This window comes from Athene noctua, chromosome 2 (genome assembly GCF_965140245.1).
Source record: "Athene noctua chromosome 2, bAthNoc1.hap1.1, whole genome shotgun sequence".
NCBI classification, from domain to species: domain Eukaryota; kingdom Metazoa; phylum Chordata; class Aves; order Strigiformes; family Strigidae; genus Athene; species Athene noctua.
In genome coordinates, this window is record NC_134038.1 from 26730147 (window position 1) to 26747284 (window position 17138).

General features: G+C 38.4%; 1 protein-coding gene across 3 annotated transcripts; it reads right to left on the minus strand.

The window, feature by feature from the left end:
• Positions 1-312: 312 nt before the first annotated feature.
• On the minus strand, positions 313-16813 carry LOC141957354 (RING finger protein 151-like). Of its 3 annotated transcripts, XM_074898714.1 has the most exons (8): positions 13321-14084; positions 12504-12619; positions 11340-11565; positions 9971-10110; positions 8027-8189; positions 6778-6898; positions 5585-5827; positions 316-4711 (listed from the first exon to the last, which is right to left on the minus strand). In XM_074898714.1, exons 3-7 carry the CDS (start codon positions 11543-11545, stop codon positions 5591-5593), a joined length of 867 nt encoding a protein of 288 aa, XP_074754815.1. In that variant the 5' UTR covers positions 11546-11565; positions 12504-12619; positions 13321-14084; the 3' UTR covers positions 316-4711; positions 5585-5590. The 3 variants fall into 3 exon arrangements, with proteins under 3 accessions (XP_074754816.1, XP_074754814.1, XP_074754815.1); XM_074898715.1 differs by lacking the exon at positions 13321-14084 and adding an exon at positions 16731-16813 and having other exon boundaries at positions 313-5827; XM_074898713.1 differs by having other exon boundaries at positions 313-5827; positions 13321-14083.
• Between the last annotated feature and the right edge of the window lie 325 nt (positions 16814-17138).

Below are 17138 nucleotides of genomic sequence, written 5' to 3' on the forward strand. Positions count from 1 at the left end.
AAGTAAGGCAAAACGGGTCCCTGGTGCGCTACAGTTCTCCGTCCTGAAGTCCTGTGGCTGAGTAAACCGACCATGTGTGGGCAATGGTGTGTGGTAAAAAAGGAGACTGTCTTAACAGAGACTGCACTTCTGGCTGAAATGTGCAAGAATTGCCTTGGTTCAGTGAATGTCCCAGTTAACGGACAGACAAATGCATGGTTTGTGACTGAGATGAGGGTGAGAAGTCATGTGCGCTTTTTTTTTTTGTACTTCCAAAATCTTTAGCAGCTGTGTAGTCTGTATTATTCTGTATTGGCGGAATGCCAGATGTAGATGGGCAGGTATGAGCAGATACACAGGTTATCTGCAAGCTGTTGCACTGCGCTCTGCAGTTGTGACGTTCAAGCTTTCAGCCTTTTTTCCCTGCTGAGTAACTCTTCCCATCAGGTAAAAGAATATGCTCGAGCCAGTTGGTGCAAAGCAGTGCATGCAGCAAAATCGTGCTCTGGAGTGCCCCGCGTGCAGATCATTCATGTTTAAGCAAATGCATCTCTGATTGCAACTTCTGAACAACTCTTGTTTTCCTGTTCTTATATGTTCATATCCCACATAGGCTCTTGTAGGGGCTGTGAAAAATTTGCACTAGGGATGAGAGCTCCTTAGGTGATTGACAGTGAATTGATTTTTCCCTTCTTGCCTGTTTACTTTCCTGCTGTCTTTGGAGGACTGGAGTGTCATACTTTTGTAGTTGCTAGCTCTCTGCCTTCAAAACAGCTGCTCATGCCATTCAAAGACCCCCATCTGTGAGGCAGGAAAAAAATCCCTGGGAAGGGATACTGTTTCACTGAACGCCTGCCTTGTTTTTTGCTATACCCTCCCTCTATTTGGCAAATACAGCCGTACCTACTCCAGTGCACTGACCCTATAGTGTAGTTTATTCATGGATTCCTGAACTCCGCAGCCCGCATACCCAAATTTTGCTATTTTATCTGACAAAGAGGGAACTCAAACTTCTGTAACAGAAAAAAGTGAAACAAACTGCATCAATTACAGTATAGACCCTTTATTAGTTCAACTTTTATACAAAGTGTACTTCAAAGTGATACAAATAGTGTTCCTATTTTACAGACCAGAGATAAAGATCTGTTAAGCACTGTTTTATCCTTCTTGTGTATATAAAGGTAGAAAATGTAAATAGATTGGCAGTGAACCATAATGCTGGAAGACAGCTCAATGTTTATTTGTTAATAGAAAGTTGCATAGAATTGTAGGTCTTTATAAAGGCATCTATCTATGTGGTAAAATCTCCCTGACCTACCATACTTCATCCGACAAGCAGTACAGGAGAAAGGCAAGGCTAGTACTGCTCATTTAAAATACTATCCAGCACTTCTAAGTAAAATGGCTGGAGAAAAGCACCGTGCCAGAAACATCCAAGAGGACAGCACATGGAAAATTTCATTTGCAAGGCTACCCATTTCTAGAAATCTTTGTAACTCTTTGCCACCTGGGATCTGTTAACATTTTAAACTTCTTAAAAAGACTTAACATTTGAGAGAAAAACACTCCTTGCCAGTCAAAATACTTCATTATATTAGGTATTTTGCTTGACTATGTAATTCCATTCCCTTCTGTGCTGACAAGAAACTTTGTTTATGTGTGCTACTAAATTAATTTATCTCATATGAGACTGTTAATCTAGTACTAGAATCATACTAACTAAAACCTGCCACCTTAATTAGGAAGTCCAGAAAAATTCTGTGCCACTCCTGCACCTGACTCAAATGCGCGGTTGTCAGTTCAATGCCTTCTGAAACTCAGCTAAAACTTCCCAAAGCTCTCCCCAAAATTACTGTTCCTGCTTTAAATAAAGTAATACTTGCAGCAATGGTCCATACTGGCCCAGCCCACCAACCATTTTTTGCTTTGGGAGGAGTGCAGGAGAAAAGGAAAGGTAGTTTTAATGCTGACTGAAACAGAGGAAACAATGTTTTGTCTTTGATTTGACCTCCCTCTCAAGTGGAAAATCAGTTTAAGGGAACTAGTTGCACATAACTGGCCACTAGTGGGTCCTCAGGATAAATATGTAAATGTTGATTTTTTTTCAAAGACAAACTTACCACTCGGCTTTAAAATATTAATTTCTTTAAATACATCCTTATTCTTTTTCACCCAATTTAACGCATGATAAGGATTTGCTCAAGACCTTGTACTACCTTGTAGTCTCACATGCTTTACTTAGCTTGCTTTCTTCTGAGTTTTGTTTGTGAATCTCCCAGGTTTGGTACTATTACATTTCGTACCCACTTAACTGCAGATAAATATTTAATCTCCTTTTAATTCTAATGCTATGTTAATGGTAATGCCACAAGCTAGCAGTTTACAGTGGTTTAGTTAGCTGGTGGCACAGGCTGGGGCAAGCTGCATCATTGCTCTCAGGCTGAAGGAAGAGAGTCGGATCACACTTACTCTTTCTCTCCACTCTCCTGGCTCCAGTCTTTGCTTTCCCTCTTCTAGCTGCAAAGTGCTATTAGAAGCATCAAAAAATACAACTGTTTACATGGCTACTGGTCCACTTGAGTAATAGTTCTGCTTGCTCTCAGCATGGTTCCACTTGTGAGGAAATGGAACTGATTAAAGTGTGATTTAGTATGAGAATACTAATACCAGTAATTCAGTGCTGGAGCCCTCCTGTAATGCACTTTTAGCAGTGTCTCTCATATAATCCTAAAATATGATCATGACTAGCAGAGTAGCATTTCCAAGTGAATGTCTTCACTTACACCATCTACTAAGATATTTGGACCCTTAGTTTTTATAAAAAGTATTAACAGACTATTTGAAAGAAAGAAAAAAATCTCTTGCTTCTGCCAGCTGCTATTAAGAGCTGTGTAATACATGAGACAGGAAAAGCTTAAAGTAGATAAAATATTAACATAATGGACTATTTAATTTCAGACTAGTTAATTATAGGACAGGTAAAATGATGACCATACTTGAGCATATGCCATCCTGTGAGTGGTTCATTAGCAGTGCAGAACAGTTATCAACATAAAGGAATGGGATTAAGTTTAAAGTTACTGAAGGGATCTGGTGCTTTTAGCTACTATGTGCTCATGTGAAGTATCTCTGCAAGTGCGTTTTTGCTGCTAAAGGAAACCCAGGCTAACAGGCCATTCCAGCAGCAGCTGGGCCCAAAGTGTTGCTACATTTCAACACTGGAAGTTCAGACTCTCCAGAACTGGCAACTAGAAGCTACAAAGATTACACAGCAGAAAATCCTTCCTTACCACCTAGGGTGCATTTTCTCACGCAGTTTCATGTCTGTTACTTAGGGGACAGACAGCAGAAGAAATGCTAAGTAAATATTAAATAAACCCTACTTCCTATACTAGAAGGAATTTAGTCATAAGTAAGTGGGTGAAATTCCTAAAACAAACAAATGCAGAGACCCCATTATGGAAAAAGCAGAGAGCTAATAACTTGCTTTTTTCCATGGTCAGAATAGAAAAGATTGGGTGATTATTACTGCCCTCAAACTTGGGAAAGATGATCCAGCTCATCTGAGTTCTATAAGATTTCAAAGTAATTTTGTTCTTTCACATTAAGCAAAGTAGATAAAGTCACATCACAGAACCACACAGTTACAGTACACAGAAAAGCACGGACTGATTCTAATAGCGTGAAATCTGGTGTTGCCAAGAAGCCTCAAAATTAGTGTGAATGCTGAAATAGTCTCACAGAAGACCAGACACTTAACAGCTTGCTTATTCAGAACACAAGATAACAAAAGCATTCTTACTTTCTACCTACAGCTTTAATATGCATTGATGTATGTGAATTGACCACTGAATGTTTAGTGTGAATGAAGGTCTTCCCAAATTATAGCTACTGTTTTACTGTTTCAGATTGTTAACTATGGCAACTTAAGAGATGTGCTATGTCAGGAGTTGATGAGACAGCTATAGTGACCTAAATACTGTCAATGACTGTAATGTAATCTAGAATATAAGGACTGAAAACAAGTAAACATTTGGACATAACTCTTGCTATGAATGTCTTCTTTCAGAAAAAAGAAACTTTTACAAAAGAGTTATTTCTGTCAGTTTTTACATGCGGAAGGCCTGAACATGTGCATGTCTGCTTCAGTGGTACTAAAGAAACAGCATCTTAGAAGGATTTCTTAATGCCTGAAATTAAGACAGCTCTGACTGCAAGTCCTCATAATGTAGTGTATGTGCTAACGAAGGTTTCTGCCTCTCTCTTTGGTTATACTGTTAGCCATAAAAGTGTTGCTCTGAGTGACAGCAAGGCATGCATGGTAATGTATTTGCTTTCTAAACTATAAAATTAGCTTATTCAGATTGTTGCACCTGCACACATTTTCCTGAAAGTTCAAAATTGATTTAGCACATTCAGCAAACAGGAGGCCATGTTCCTCCCTAGTTACTCCACTGAAGAGCTGCAACAGACAGAATATGGCTTAGTTATACCACTGAAAACAACAAGAACAGGCTGTGTGAGAAGTTTAGGGAAAAGTCTTTGAACTGTACAGATTTGTCATGCAGTCCTTACAAGTAAATGCCCTCTTGATTGAGTGTTTGTGGGTCTGTTAAAAAATCCTAGCTCTTACACAATCCCAAACTTGAGTACTAATAAACACATCTGAAGTCCAAAGTGACTGCGCAAATATTCATCTGTTGTGGATATTAATGTTCATGTAGCCTTAAACCTGCCAAAAGAAAATTAAGGATACTATAGGTATATATATATATATATATATGCTCTCAAGACACTGAGTATTGAAGGGACTGGTCTTAAGCTTAAAGGACCCTGTAGAAATAGTTGATACTTTCACATATTAAAGCTTCACATTTTTAAATAAAATGCAGATCCCTTCCCACAAACTCCAAATTACTCCCACGTCTATTTAAAAGGTTTTATGTGACTATTACCTTGGACTTTGGTATTATTCTCTTCAGTGTGTTACCAACCTGGGACATTAGAGAAGCTCTAAGTAAAAGTCAACCTCACCTGAAGCTGTTACATAGCAGTAGAATTACAATTTGAAGTGCTTTCTTTCCACCTTTGAAATAGACCTTCTACAGACTATAAACAAACAAAATCTATTAATTTCTATCACTGACTTTTCCCAAAATTAAGTACATCCCGAATGTCATTACTGATGATAACATTTTCTTTCTGTTTCAAGGAAAAGCATAAACTAGACTTAAACAGATTATAATAGACCAGGAAGGAAACAGCCTTTAACTATCTCAGACTTTAAAAGGCTCCAGCTTTCAGGCTTGAAAGACTTCTGTAAATGATGCACTGAAGAGATAATAAATTAAGTCTCCTTCCCCCTTTTTATAAAAACATTAGCTAAAAATGTATTTGCCAATTACTGGTTTTAATGCCTAGTGTTCCCCAAGAGAAAATTCCCCCATTTGTTTTTATGCCTCAAGAGGAAATAAAGTAGTAAGCTAGATTTTAAGAGAAAACAAATAAATCAGAAACTATATAAAGTTTACCAGTCATTCACAGAAAGTAGAAAAGTTTGCCAGATGGTCACAGAAATCAGAAAAAAATGCTTTTTTGAGCTTACTTCTGTTTAGATAACTGTAACTTCCCTAGGTTTTCGTTTTACACTCTCTAGTCGAGTCAGAGGGCGGAAATTTGTTGACTTCCTGCTTCCTTCTGCAGTAGTTAATCGACAGTCCTTCTGCAGCCCTTTCAGCAGCTCCATTAATTCCCGTTTTTCTAGCTCTGCCTGCTCCAGCTCTTGACGGTGCTGTCTCTCTGCAGCCATCAGAGAGCGTACATCCGACATCATTCGTGACATCTGACTCTGAAATGCAAATGCAAATTTACTGCACGAATCAAACTGCTTTTTATGAAGTTGAACTGGCCATGTAGGGCGATGGATTATAAAGAATAAACGACACTGAAATAATTTTTTTGATAGCAGAACAAATGTAAACAATTAGAGACACAATCCAGCATTTACCTCCTAAGGTGGTCTTGTTTCAAAGATTCCAATGCAGTTTTCCTAAAAATGCAAGTAGCTTCTTATAAAGTATAAGAAACAGTGGATTTACCCAGTTGATACTTATATTTTCTATTTCAAGACACCAACCAAAATAAGGTTTTGGTTATGGTCAGACACATTCTTCAAGGATTTAACATCAAATCCAAGAAAAATAGAAATGTAAACTATAAAGCACATCCATTACTTTGGACTTTAAAAATCATTATTCTGTGATATAATAAGAACTGGATGAATGAAAAGATGAGATGGCCTTGCTCGTTGCTTGATTAAGTCTACAGTGCAGGTTTCCAACCTTCTGACCACAGCTGAACCACAGTGTAAACAACCACTGTCTGCAGCAGGGCTCTGTATCAGCAGTGAATTAAGCCACTTTGGATAGCACAAAAAAAGGAGCTGGATATTTAATTAAATCTGATTTGTCATGTATACCCTATGTTGAGACACTGAAAATGAGTTTCAGACTGGTTTGCCAAAATGTTGTGTACCCACAGAACAATGCAGTCCTTGTACAGGGGTACGATGAATACGATTTAAGCTCCAGATGAATCTGAAGTAGATAAACCACACGAATACAGCACTCGGCCTGCTTCTCAACAGAGATGATTAGCCTGGAAAAGCATTGTACTAACACCTGTTTTGCTTCCCGTACTTAATGTAATTCTCATCTGTGTGAGCCTACATTTACAAAATACTGGGAAAACAAAAAGGTAAACTGTTAGGAGAGGAAAATAAAAAATTATCTTATTTACCTTTAGTTCTTCAATTTCATTTTGCAGGATACTCTCTTTTTGGACCATATGCCTTCTCTGTGAATCTAACCTTGACTCCATCTCATGTTTTGCCTCCTCCACTCTGCAGATCATTTCTGACCTAAAAAGTTTATTTCTCCTTGTTAAGTCTTATAAAAGTGGAAAAAAATATTTTAAAATTCCGGAAAGCCTTCTTGTAGCCTAACAGCCTGATGTGATTCCCATCATACTCTACAGGACACCCCTCTAGAGGCATAACAGTACTATTTATTAATTTAAATGAAATTAGCATGAAAAAAAAAAGTCCACTGCGCCCAGGGGGAACTAAAGTCACCATGCACAGCCTATACAGGGAAGAACTGTATCATATTCCTGAATGGAGTATGTATCCATATTTCTCAGGAACATACATTTATGATTTTAAATTATTTACTGCCTTTTAACTATAGTATATGCTTGCTTAGTATTACTAAACACATGCAGTCAAGATAAAAAGTGTGAATACTATAGTACTGCTAAACATGTAATCTTGTCACTTTTATGGTGGACACTAAGTGATAGTATGCAGTAAACTATTATAACCTAATTATTCACACAGCTTCACAGCCAAAAACTAGCTGTTGCTACATTAATCTTTTGAGTTCAGAAACCGAGTAGCAGAATCCCTTGTGTCTCAATGCATTTAAACGAGATTTGAGACTGACTTCACAGCAATGTTCACAACAAGACTTAGTGAGTTGAAAGATGGAAATGGGGAGATAAAGAGTCCAACTGGAATACCTTGGAAAGGGAAAGCTACAGAAACATATACAAGAGGAAAAAGAGGATGTTAGTAGGAAGAGTCATATTCACTAATGGTTATTAATCTGTCAGGATTTTAATAAAAATTGAAAATCAGATCCTCAGGGGTTTAATCTATCAGTCTGTACCTGCCAAAATAGAGATTTTTATCTTTTGGATCTGTAAAAATATAAACTAAATATAATTATTAAACAGTGTGACTTTGGGTCTATAACAGGCCAATAAAAAAATGAAATTGCCAGCTTCAGTCCAGTTTTCTTAGGCATACAAGAAGAGTCAACATAGTAAGAATTTAAAGTCTGTGCTGACACATAATAATACTCTGGCCCATTAGCATCCAGTATCAAGACTAAAACATATCAGAACCCAGCACTAGTATTTGATGTGCTTTATGCAGTGATTTTAGGCCCAGACTAACACAAACATCAAAGAAACAGAAGATTTGTACCGAAGCAGTTCTAGCTCAGTTCTTAGCTCCGCTACACAATTATGCTGTGTGTCTTCTGCACTGAGAATGGTGTAACCACAACCATTGGGGCATTCACGGCTCCGATATTCACACACTGCCAGGTGACCATCTAAGTTACGTCGTTCAATCTGAACTGTACAGCCTGAACAGGGAACAAACAATAAGGTAAACCAGTCGTTTACAACGAACAAAAGCATTTTAATTAATTCCAAACAAAAACACTCAAGCAAGAAAGCTGCAATATCCTGAGCTAAGCAACTGTCAAGCTGTTAAAGCAATGAAAAGTGATTTCTTTAGAACATAAAATACGATAGTTACAAGACACATCATTAGTAATAAAACACTCTTTAAAAAAATTTTATTATTTATCCATTAACTGAAAATAATGAAAAACTGAAAGTAGGTATTTTCTGTAAAGTCTCCTACTACTGGTCTGGCATTAAAGCAACTTCCATAATGACAACACTGATGCCAAGCTAAGACTCTAGCAGTTTGCTATGCTTCCACCAAGACTGCAGTGACTGAAATTGAAGAAGAATGCACATGTGTAAAAAAAAATTAGGTTATCAAATTTAAGAAAAAAGGTCCAAAGACACGTAGTAAGAGAGATGTGGGCAAGATAGAATGTCACCTTGTTCTCCTGACAAGTGGTTGGTCTTGTGTATAATATACTAGACTGCATAAATAAATGAGAACACTTATTTATGAACATTTAATAACTTATGTAAAACTAGAAACATTTCCATAGAAATTCTAGGATACAAACATTACAAATCTGGTGTGATTAAAAGTAAAATTTAGAGAACTAAAAATGATCACTATATAAATTATTGCTACATTTAACACCCTAAACTTGAAGTTTGTAGTCTTAATGTTTAATCTTTGAGGCGTGGTTGCTGTAATACATACTTGCATTTAATTTGAAGACAAAATTGATGTAAGGAAAACTGGAACAATGGAGCAATGAAACTTGCCAACAAACCATACCAAAAAATTACAAAAGACAGCCCTCTAGAAGAGCTTTACTAATAAATATAAAGATTTTTAATTGAGGTACTCTAAATACACTCCAACGTATTCTTGAGAAAGAGTTCAAGAGATGTAAGAGCCCTCACACCCTGAACACCAGATGTAAGGTATGGTGACTCTATAAATGCTACTGTTTCTGTAGAAAGTAAAACAGGTTTATCTGAAACATCTGCAGGAGTCACTTACCGCTGAGAAATTATAACTTCCAGTGGAGCAATTCCATCATCTTAATCTTCATATAGTTAATTACAATGGCAGACTTGACTATGCCCTTAGCATCATTAATTAGAAATCAACTTTGTCCAGGAACATACAACATTTCAAATAAAACTGACTGGGAAATTTGAACAATATGTTCCTTTTTAGCAGTATGTTTCTTTCTTGTGAGGTGTAGGATTGTTTTAAATAAAAACCTTAACATGAACACAATAATTCTAACCAGAATTTAACTTAAAAAAATTTCTTATTTCCAAGATACGTTTTTGTTAAAACTACAACATGCACCAGGCAACCAGCTGTTTTATAAATAAATTCCAACCCATAAGCATTCTGTAGGTGCTATTACATTGATTCAAACATTAAAACGAGCAGTCAAAATTGAAAGACAAACTCAGAACTTGACAGAAAGCAAAACAAATGTGCTACTATATTTTCATAAATTTGAAGTCCATCACACTCCTTCATTTTGGTCAGTTCTTGGATAACAAATTGTTGCTAATGATTGCCATAATTGGTAATAGATTTTATGCAAAAACACTGCTGTAAAGAGGAGATCATGACAAAGCTTTGAAGTCCTGTTTGGAAATAATGGTCATTATAGCCATTCTGTTGACTGAAAGATGACAAATATGTTTTCTGAATATATGGGATTCAACTTCTTTGAATGTTACTCACCAGCATTGGAACAAGGTATCTGACTGTATTCACACTCCCTTTCATGCCTGTCTATAGACTCCAGAGAACAAACCATTTCACAGCCATACTCTCTGTTTTTGCAATGTAGCTGAAGACGGTTTAAATCATTTTTCATATATCTATGTGAAAAAAAAAAAAATTTCTTAAATCTGAGAACACTGTTGAAAAATTTATATTTTCAACTTTTGGGAAAAGAAAGTAAGATTCTAATCTCCATTAGGAAAAATTGTGAATAATCAGTTTAATTTTTATTATCTTTTTAGAATTCAAGTGACCCTATCAGAAAAGAACAGGCTTAAAAGAAACAATGTTAACAGAAAATTCACTCTCTGGAATTAAATGGGCAAATCTTTATTTTTCAATAAATTTTTAACCATGACCTTTCACTAGCTCAGCAAATATTACCAATTACAAACACTAGGGCTAATCATTCATCATTTAAGTTTTGTGTTTCTAAACATGCCAAACCAAACTGACTACAGCGGGTACAGACAAAACAAACTATAAATGAAACTCTAGGGTTCTGTCTGCGCTATACTGCAGCTTTCCAGACAGGGAAATCTTACTAGTGACAAAAATACTAGGAGCACTAATAGAGTTAATTTAACAGCTGTGGCTGAAGGTTTTCAACACAACTGTCAATCTGAGCAAGATTAGCCAATGCAGGGGTTAAACAGCAAGCACTGTCCACTCATGAAACTATGTGTGCTGGCAATAGCAGGAATGGAACAGAATAGAATGGAATAGTTCAGCTGGAAAGGACCTGCGTCAATCATCTAGTCCAACTGCCTGACCAATTATGGAAGACACTTGTGAAAACAACCTGCTTTATGTGACAAGGTGGCTCAATACAAATATTCTTATGGCTACAGACCTTTTCAAAAAAGGATCTGAAGGAGACAAGTTTGGTTCACATCTACAGAAATTATTCATTACAAACTCCACTACAGTATCTAGGTAAGACTGAAAAGCAAAACAAAAGATACACAGTGTTTAGTGACTGTTTTCAAGAGTTGCTTTGCCTGCTTTCTCTAAAAAAGTACGGGAAAGTTTTGGTGACTGTAGAAGATATTCAGAATAATATACAGACATATATCTAGAATCAGCATTGAAGATATAAAAAGGTGGAGAACAAACTAAGTGTTCTTTCCATTTTGAAATCTTAATACTTTGGAAGTTATTAAAGACAAAATGCTAATGCCTTCATGCAAGTGATCAGTTTCTGCTGGAGGCATATTGGATAAAGACAATCTGAGTGACAGTAAATGACAAGAGATAAAGCTGTGTAAGCGAAGTTGAGAAATCCTAAATTCATGTAATTTCAACATTCAGTGAGATTATTGTATACCTGTAGAGAGGTCGTAGCAAAGATACATCAATCATTTGTCTGTCTTCAGGGCAGTTACTGTGATGAACAAGCCATCCATGTATACAAGCAGTACAGAAAGCGTGTTCACAAGGAGCCTGTAATGGATCTTCTAACACGTCACGGCAGATGGAGCATAACAGCCCTTCATTAACATAGCCAACGAAACGCTCAATATCATAACCCATGCTCTCTGCACACTTCCAAGCTATTAAAACAACACAGAGAAATAAAGCAGTCTTCGTCCTGAATCTGTATGGCTAGATCCACAAAAAGGCCTGGAAGCAATTCTCAAAATATGGAGAACTTAACATGCATAAAGAACTTCACAGGTGAGAATGCAAACATGTACTTTGGAGAATTTAAGATTTAAGTAAGAATTTGAGGATTGTACTACTGAATGTCAGAATCCAAATTTTACATCAAGATTCTCTGAATTGTGAAAGCAAAGACTTCAACAGAGCCGTGCTTGCTGTGAAGTCTGTTACTGAACATAGTTCTAGCAGTCACTATAAAACATAGTTTCTATTTACTTGAATTCTACCTAAAGCATAAACATCACAGAAGTTCAAATGCAAATGTTTTCTTTCCATTTTAATGCCTTTTATATAATGTCTAACAAACTTACAAAACAGTGCCCTTACAGAGAATAACTGTGGCAGTTTCACCTAGCAGATTTTGTATTTATGAACTGCACATCACTTAATATGCTGCTTTCATACTGAAAAAAAACGGCTAAGATTCTCTACTCATTGCTGTTCCAGGGGAAACAGCATAAAAACTCCACGTACCTAAAGAAATATAGAATATTTGGGAAGAAGCCAAAACTACAGCTAACGCTGAAATCATGAGGGGCTACTGTCTTCTCCTACATGCGCTATTTTATAAAACTCAGTAGCCTTTACGTGGATTTTAAAGCTTTGTGAAGAAGAACTAACAAACAACCTGTCTTCATCAAAATTCTATCGTGAAAAGCCTAGTAGAATTTGGTAAGACTCTGCAGAACTCACTTAAAAAAAATGTGGTTTAGTTTCTCATTCCTCCTTAGCATACAAAATTACTTTTGTAACCCCACTGAGACTTGTGACAGAGGTTTTCATTAGTTATGAGGTTTTCTAAACAAAACAGAAGAGGAAGATATCCTACCTTTTCAGATTTTTCTACATATATATGTAGTTTGTCCAAATACTTCAGAAAGTTTTCTGATCAGTAATGCGTGTAACACTTCCTCCCTTCAGTTTCTCTTCACTGCTTTTTTATGTCTATGAGAAAAGTTAGAAAGAAAAAGGCTCACTAGTGTTTCCTAAGTTACCAAATTCTATGTCTAACCAGCCAGCTTCTTGAATAGATGCTGTCCTAACAGCCCATTAAAACAAAGCTTTCCAAAGCAAGACACTGGACACTGTAAGACCTACAACTAAAGAGACCTGACTAGATGGGGGTGGGGGGTGGGGAGCAGAATCATCTCAGTTATTACTGATGGAGATACTTATCAGATTTCATTTTGAAGCCTTACAGTTTTGTTTGTAAGATTGAAGACAACAACATTCAATATTATTGAAAAGTAGCCACTGAAATTTGGTAAAGTTACATTCCTTAAAAAGATGAAAGTTTATCTAACCTGGTTTAATCCAGGCATGACATGCAGTTCATTTTAAAAACAAAACTATCACAGTCAAGTTCATCGTATTGACAAATAACATTGCTCTGATGTGTAGCACAAGCAAAGTTTCTCACTTAAAACAAAAAATTAAAAAGGATACCATCACTTAAATCCCTTAGATTGATATCTAGCAATTGCAATATGACATTCAAAGAGAATCTCAGTCTCCATTAGACCTGTGTAAGAACGGTAAGGATCTCCAAGGACTAATAGCAAATTTTGCTCTAAATGGAAAAAAGATATTTGCAATTCCTTTTCATGAATACAATATAAATCCGGAATTTGGAAGATCTTATATACCTGAGTATCAAAGCATATCTTCACTGATTATGAACGGTGCTTGTGTCAAAAGGGTTTTTGCTAAGATTAAAGTTAACAGACCCTGTAATGAAAGCATACATAACTCCAGCAAGCATACATACTACCCAAATACAAAACACATCTGCTACACAGTTTCCATATTGTTTTGTTTCTACAGGCATGTTTACTGCACCGCCAACACCATGTTTTGCAGAGATGCTTGAGCTAGCTCCAGATCAGCTGGGACATCTACTAGCTGGGTGACCTGGTGACAGTGTTGCCACAGCAGCAGGGAGTGCAATCCACACAGACTCCTGACAAGCTCCCAAGCAGATTTCACAGACTGCATTTAGCTTTGTGCTTCTGTGGCTACACTGTCGTCAACAGCACAGGGAAACGAAACCTGCAGGTTTCTTCTGGGTTATGCTACTCCTTTGGCCACAGCATGGACATTCTATGTCTTGAAAGAGTCTGTTCAAGAAATACCGTATTATGACAATAAACAATTCTTTTTTAGACTGTTGTTTCCTTGTATGTTTTTCCAGGTTTCCTGCAAAGGCAGGAAATGCAGGACTTTGCTAGTTCAGCATGAACAAAATGAGCATTATGTTTGCACAAAGCTGTGATTGTAAGGACAACGAGGACCACAGTGGGAAGTTTAAAATGTGACGAACAATGCTAATTATCAGTAGCAGAATGTGAAGTCAAGTACTAGTTCCCAAAACTGATGAAAGCATTGAAACATATATTATGTTTATGGTAGAGGATTGTTAAATAGCATATATACATTCTATAATTTGAATTGTGAGCCTAAAATTTTGATTTGGCTTGGTGGATCCCAGAGGAATCAGCTTTTAGAAAACTTTCATAGAGATACAAGATACATCAACAAAACTGAGTATTTTTGCTGTCCTAGGGTTTCTGCTCTACTGGAATTGTGGATGCTGTAAGTTACACTTTGCACACATATTGCTGATCCCCAGGCACTAAGTCTTCAAGACACTCCAGCGTATTTTAACAGTTTGAAGTCTATCAGAATACAGGAAAGAGTATTTTTATCAAGCGGGAAACAAAAACTTTATTTGTGCTTGACAGAAAAATGATGCACAATAAATATATAAAGCCTCAACCAAAACCAGAGTTCAAATGGAGAGTGGATGGGAACTTTGAGGTAAAAATACAATGAAGGGGGTTTCTGATGAGAACTTCAGCATGTTTTCAAGACTGATGTTGGAACACCACCACCCCACACAGTACCAGAATCCTCGTGGCTTTGCGTCTGAGCCCTACAATAGCTGTCACTGAAGTCCCTGACCTCTTCCAGTAGGAACTTCCTGACCTGAAGAACCAGTGATGTTTTATCTTCTTCCAACTTCAAGAGATGCACTTTACTCAAGAGATAAGCAGAGGGAGAGCATCAGATGAATGCCATGCACTGACAGATCACTTTACTCAGTCCTTCCACCACAAAACGATATAATTTTCAACTTCTGCCCTTCCCCAGAAATTTCTCTCTTCTCGACTTGGCCTCAAAACCACCTTCTTCTATTTCTATCACAATTCACCAACTGTCACACTCCTTTGTTGTTTGCACCCAGAAACTACGTTATTTATCGCTGCCTTCCCACACTCCACTAACATTTCCAAACCTTGCCTTGTCTTTGGTTTCTCTGGTCCAGAATTTTGCCCATCACTGGGCCATTATCAGCAACACTGTCCACAAGGATATCTGGAATTTGTGGGTGCCAAATCTGGAAGGCAGAAAAAACACAGACTATTACATGCTACTTGCTTTCCATCATTTCACACATTTTTTTTCTCCCCATAGTTTTTGACAAGCAAAAAATCTCCTCCAGACTTCACAAATATTAAGTCATGTTTTAGTAGCTGTCATCCCATGTTGCTTGCCAGGCAGACACGCACCTAAAACCAGCCCTGAGCTATGTACTGTACTGCCTTCAAACAGGGGTTTAGTGTGGATATAATAGCTGGGAAAATACAGATGGAATGTAGTTCCCAACAACATAATCACATAGCTTGCTAAATGTCTGGCACTAATCAGAGCTATTCCATTGTAAAAATCAGGACACTGGGATCAGATTAGTGACTTGCATTTTTTTGTCTACAGTAGTTTCTGATTTTTAAAAACTCTTTTGTTTCCAAGTGACAAAAGAAAGCATAACTGTCTGAAGGGCTGGAGGGAATCATGACAGATCTACAGATGTGCATCACTAAAACGGCATTTTTGGAAGTACCACAGGGCTGGAAGAACAAACAATCTATGCATGGCCCCAGGATGAGGTGACATTAAAACACAATATTGTTTCAGCTTCTATTTTCACAAAGATACGCTGTGCTTTAAATCATGCTATACAGAAGTTATGTTTTAGGCTGTCTTATGCCACTCTGTCACAGTCATTGTAAGCCATTTCAAGCCAGCATTAATGCCCAGAGGCAGACTCACTTCTTCAACTGTGACAGTACAAGCTGTTTCTACAGACACTTGACATATCATATTGGGTGACTGACCTGTTTTAAGACTGAACTGGGAAAAAAAAAAAAAAAGTTTTACCTTTGGCAGTTGTCCTACAGTAGCCCAAGCCAATCTATCCACTAATTAATGTCCTAGCCTCCTTCTACTTCATCCCTTGAATCAGTTAGAACATTTAATTTGGCCCTTTTCTGAACGGGCTCTGACAACTAACCATACAGACTACTTGCTGGGCTTGTAACAGATTTGCTAGGCTAGATTTTCTTATAGATAGCTCAGCAAAAGTTCCAGTGACTGTGGAAGTGGGGCAAGACAGGGGATGAGAAACTGCAGCCAAGGCAGAAAGAAAAAGAAGTGGCAGTGCCTGCGGTTAAGGCTGGTACAGAGCTACTCTCTCAACTCAGCTCCCCAGACTGGTATGTTGTGGAGTCTCAGGAACATTCGTGTAAGAGAAAGGCAACAGAAGTGGAAAAAAAATAATGGGTAGCAATACAATGCCAGCTTACACTGATGTATGAGATATACAACTAATTTAAGGCCTGTGCCTCTACCAGGACAAACTACCTAAGTTTAGTTCTACCCGAGAAAATAGAACTGCTTTGTCAAAGAACATTTTTACTTAACACTTCCACCTGCTGTCCTGCAGGATACAAGATATGCATCTCATAGAACACCTTTTGGGCTTCGCTGCACAGAGGCAAGGCCCAGGACCGAAGAGCTTCCCTCAGAGCCTCTGGGGCGGAGGGGGGCACTTTGCACAGGTGAGATGAAGGCCCCCGGGTCACGCCTGGGTACGTTCTTCAGGAGTGGTCAACGATCTTGGTCACAGAGAACAAAACTGGCCTGGAAACACCCGAAGGAGCAACGTAACGCCAAACAACTGCACCTAAGCAGACGCAAACAACTAACACACACTTACCGTTATCCTCTCGATGGGATGGCAAAGCCGCAGCCAGCCCGGCACAGGCGGCAGTCCTGCCGATGACGACTGACCCCTGACAAACGCTAAGGTCCCCGCGCAACGCCTCCCGCCCCACGGCCGCGCTCCGCGCAGCCATCCGATTCGGTCCCGCTGCCCCGCGGCACGGCTTCCCACGGCTGCCCGCGACTGCCCACGGCTGCCCGCGGCCCCCCCAGCCCCCCCCAGCCCGCGGGCAGCCCTCACAGTGGCCGCTGCCCCACACTCACCCCACCTGCCGCCGCCGCCGCTCGATGTCGCAAAATCGAGGTTACTTTTGCGGCCGCTATTACTTGGCGGCCGCTGTTGCTTGACGGCCACGCGGCACGGCGCGGGGAGCGCGGCCCCTCCGCCATGCTGTGTGTGGCA

Excerpts from the sequence above, each read along its gene's own strand:
- LOC141957354 (XM_074898715.1), bottom strand. The coding sequence starts at position 11,545 with ATGGGTTATGATATTGAGCGTTTCGTTGGCTATGTTAATGAAGGGCTG. Across the intron at positions 8,190-9,970 it reads GATACCTTGTTCCAATGCTG|GCTGTACAGTTCAGATTGAA; the intron begins GTGAGTAACATT and ends TTCCCTGTTCAG. Across the intron at positions 6,899-8,026 it reads ACTGAGCTAGAACTGCTTCG|GTCAGAAATGATCTGCAGAG; the intron begins GTACAAATCTTC and ends TAAACTTTTTAG.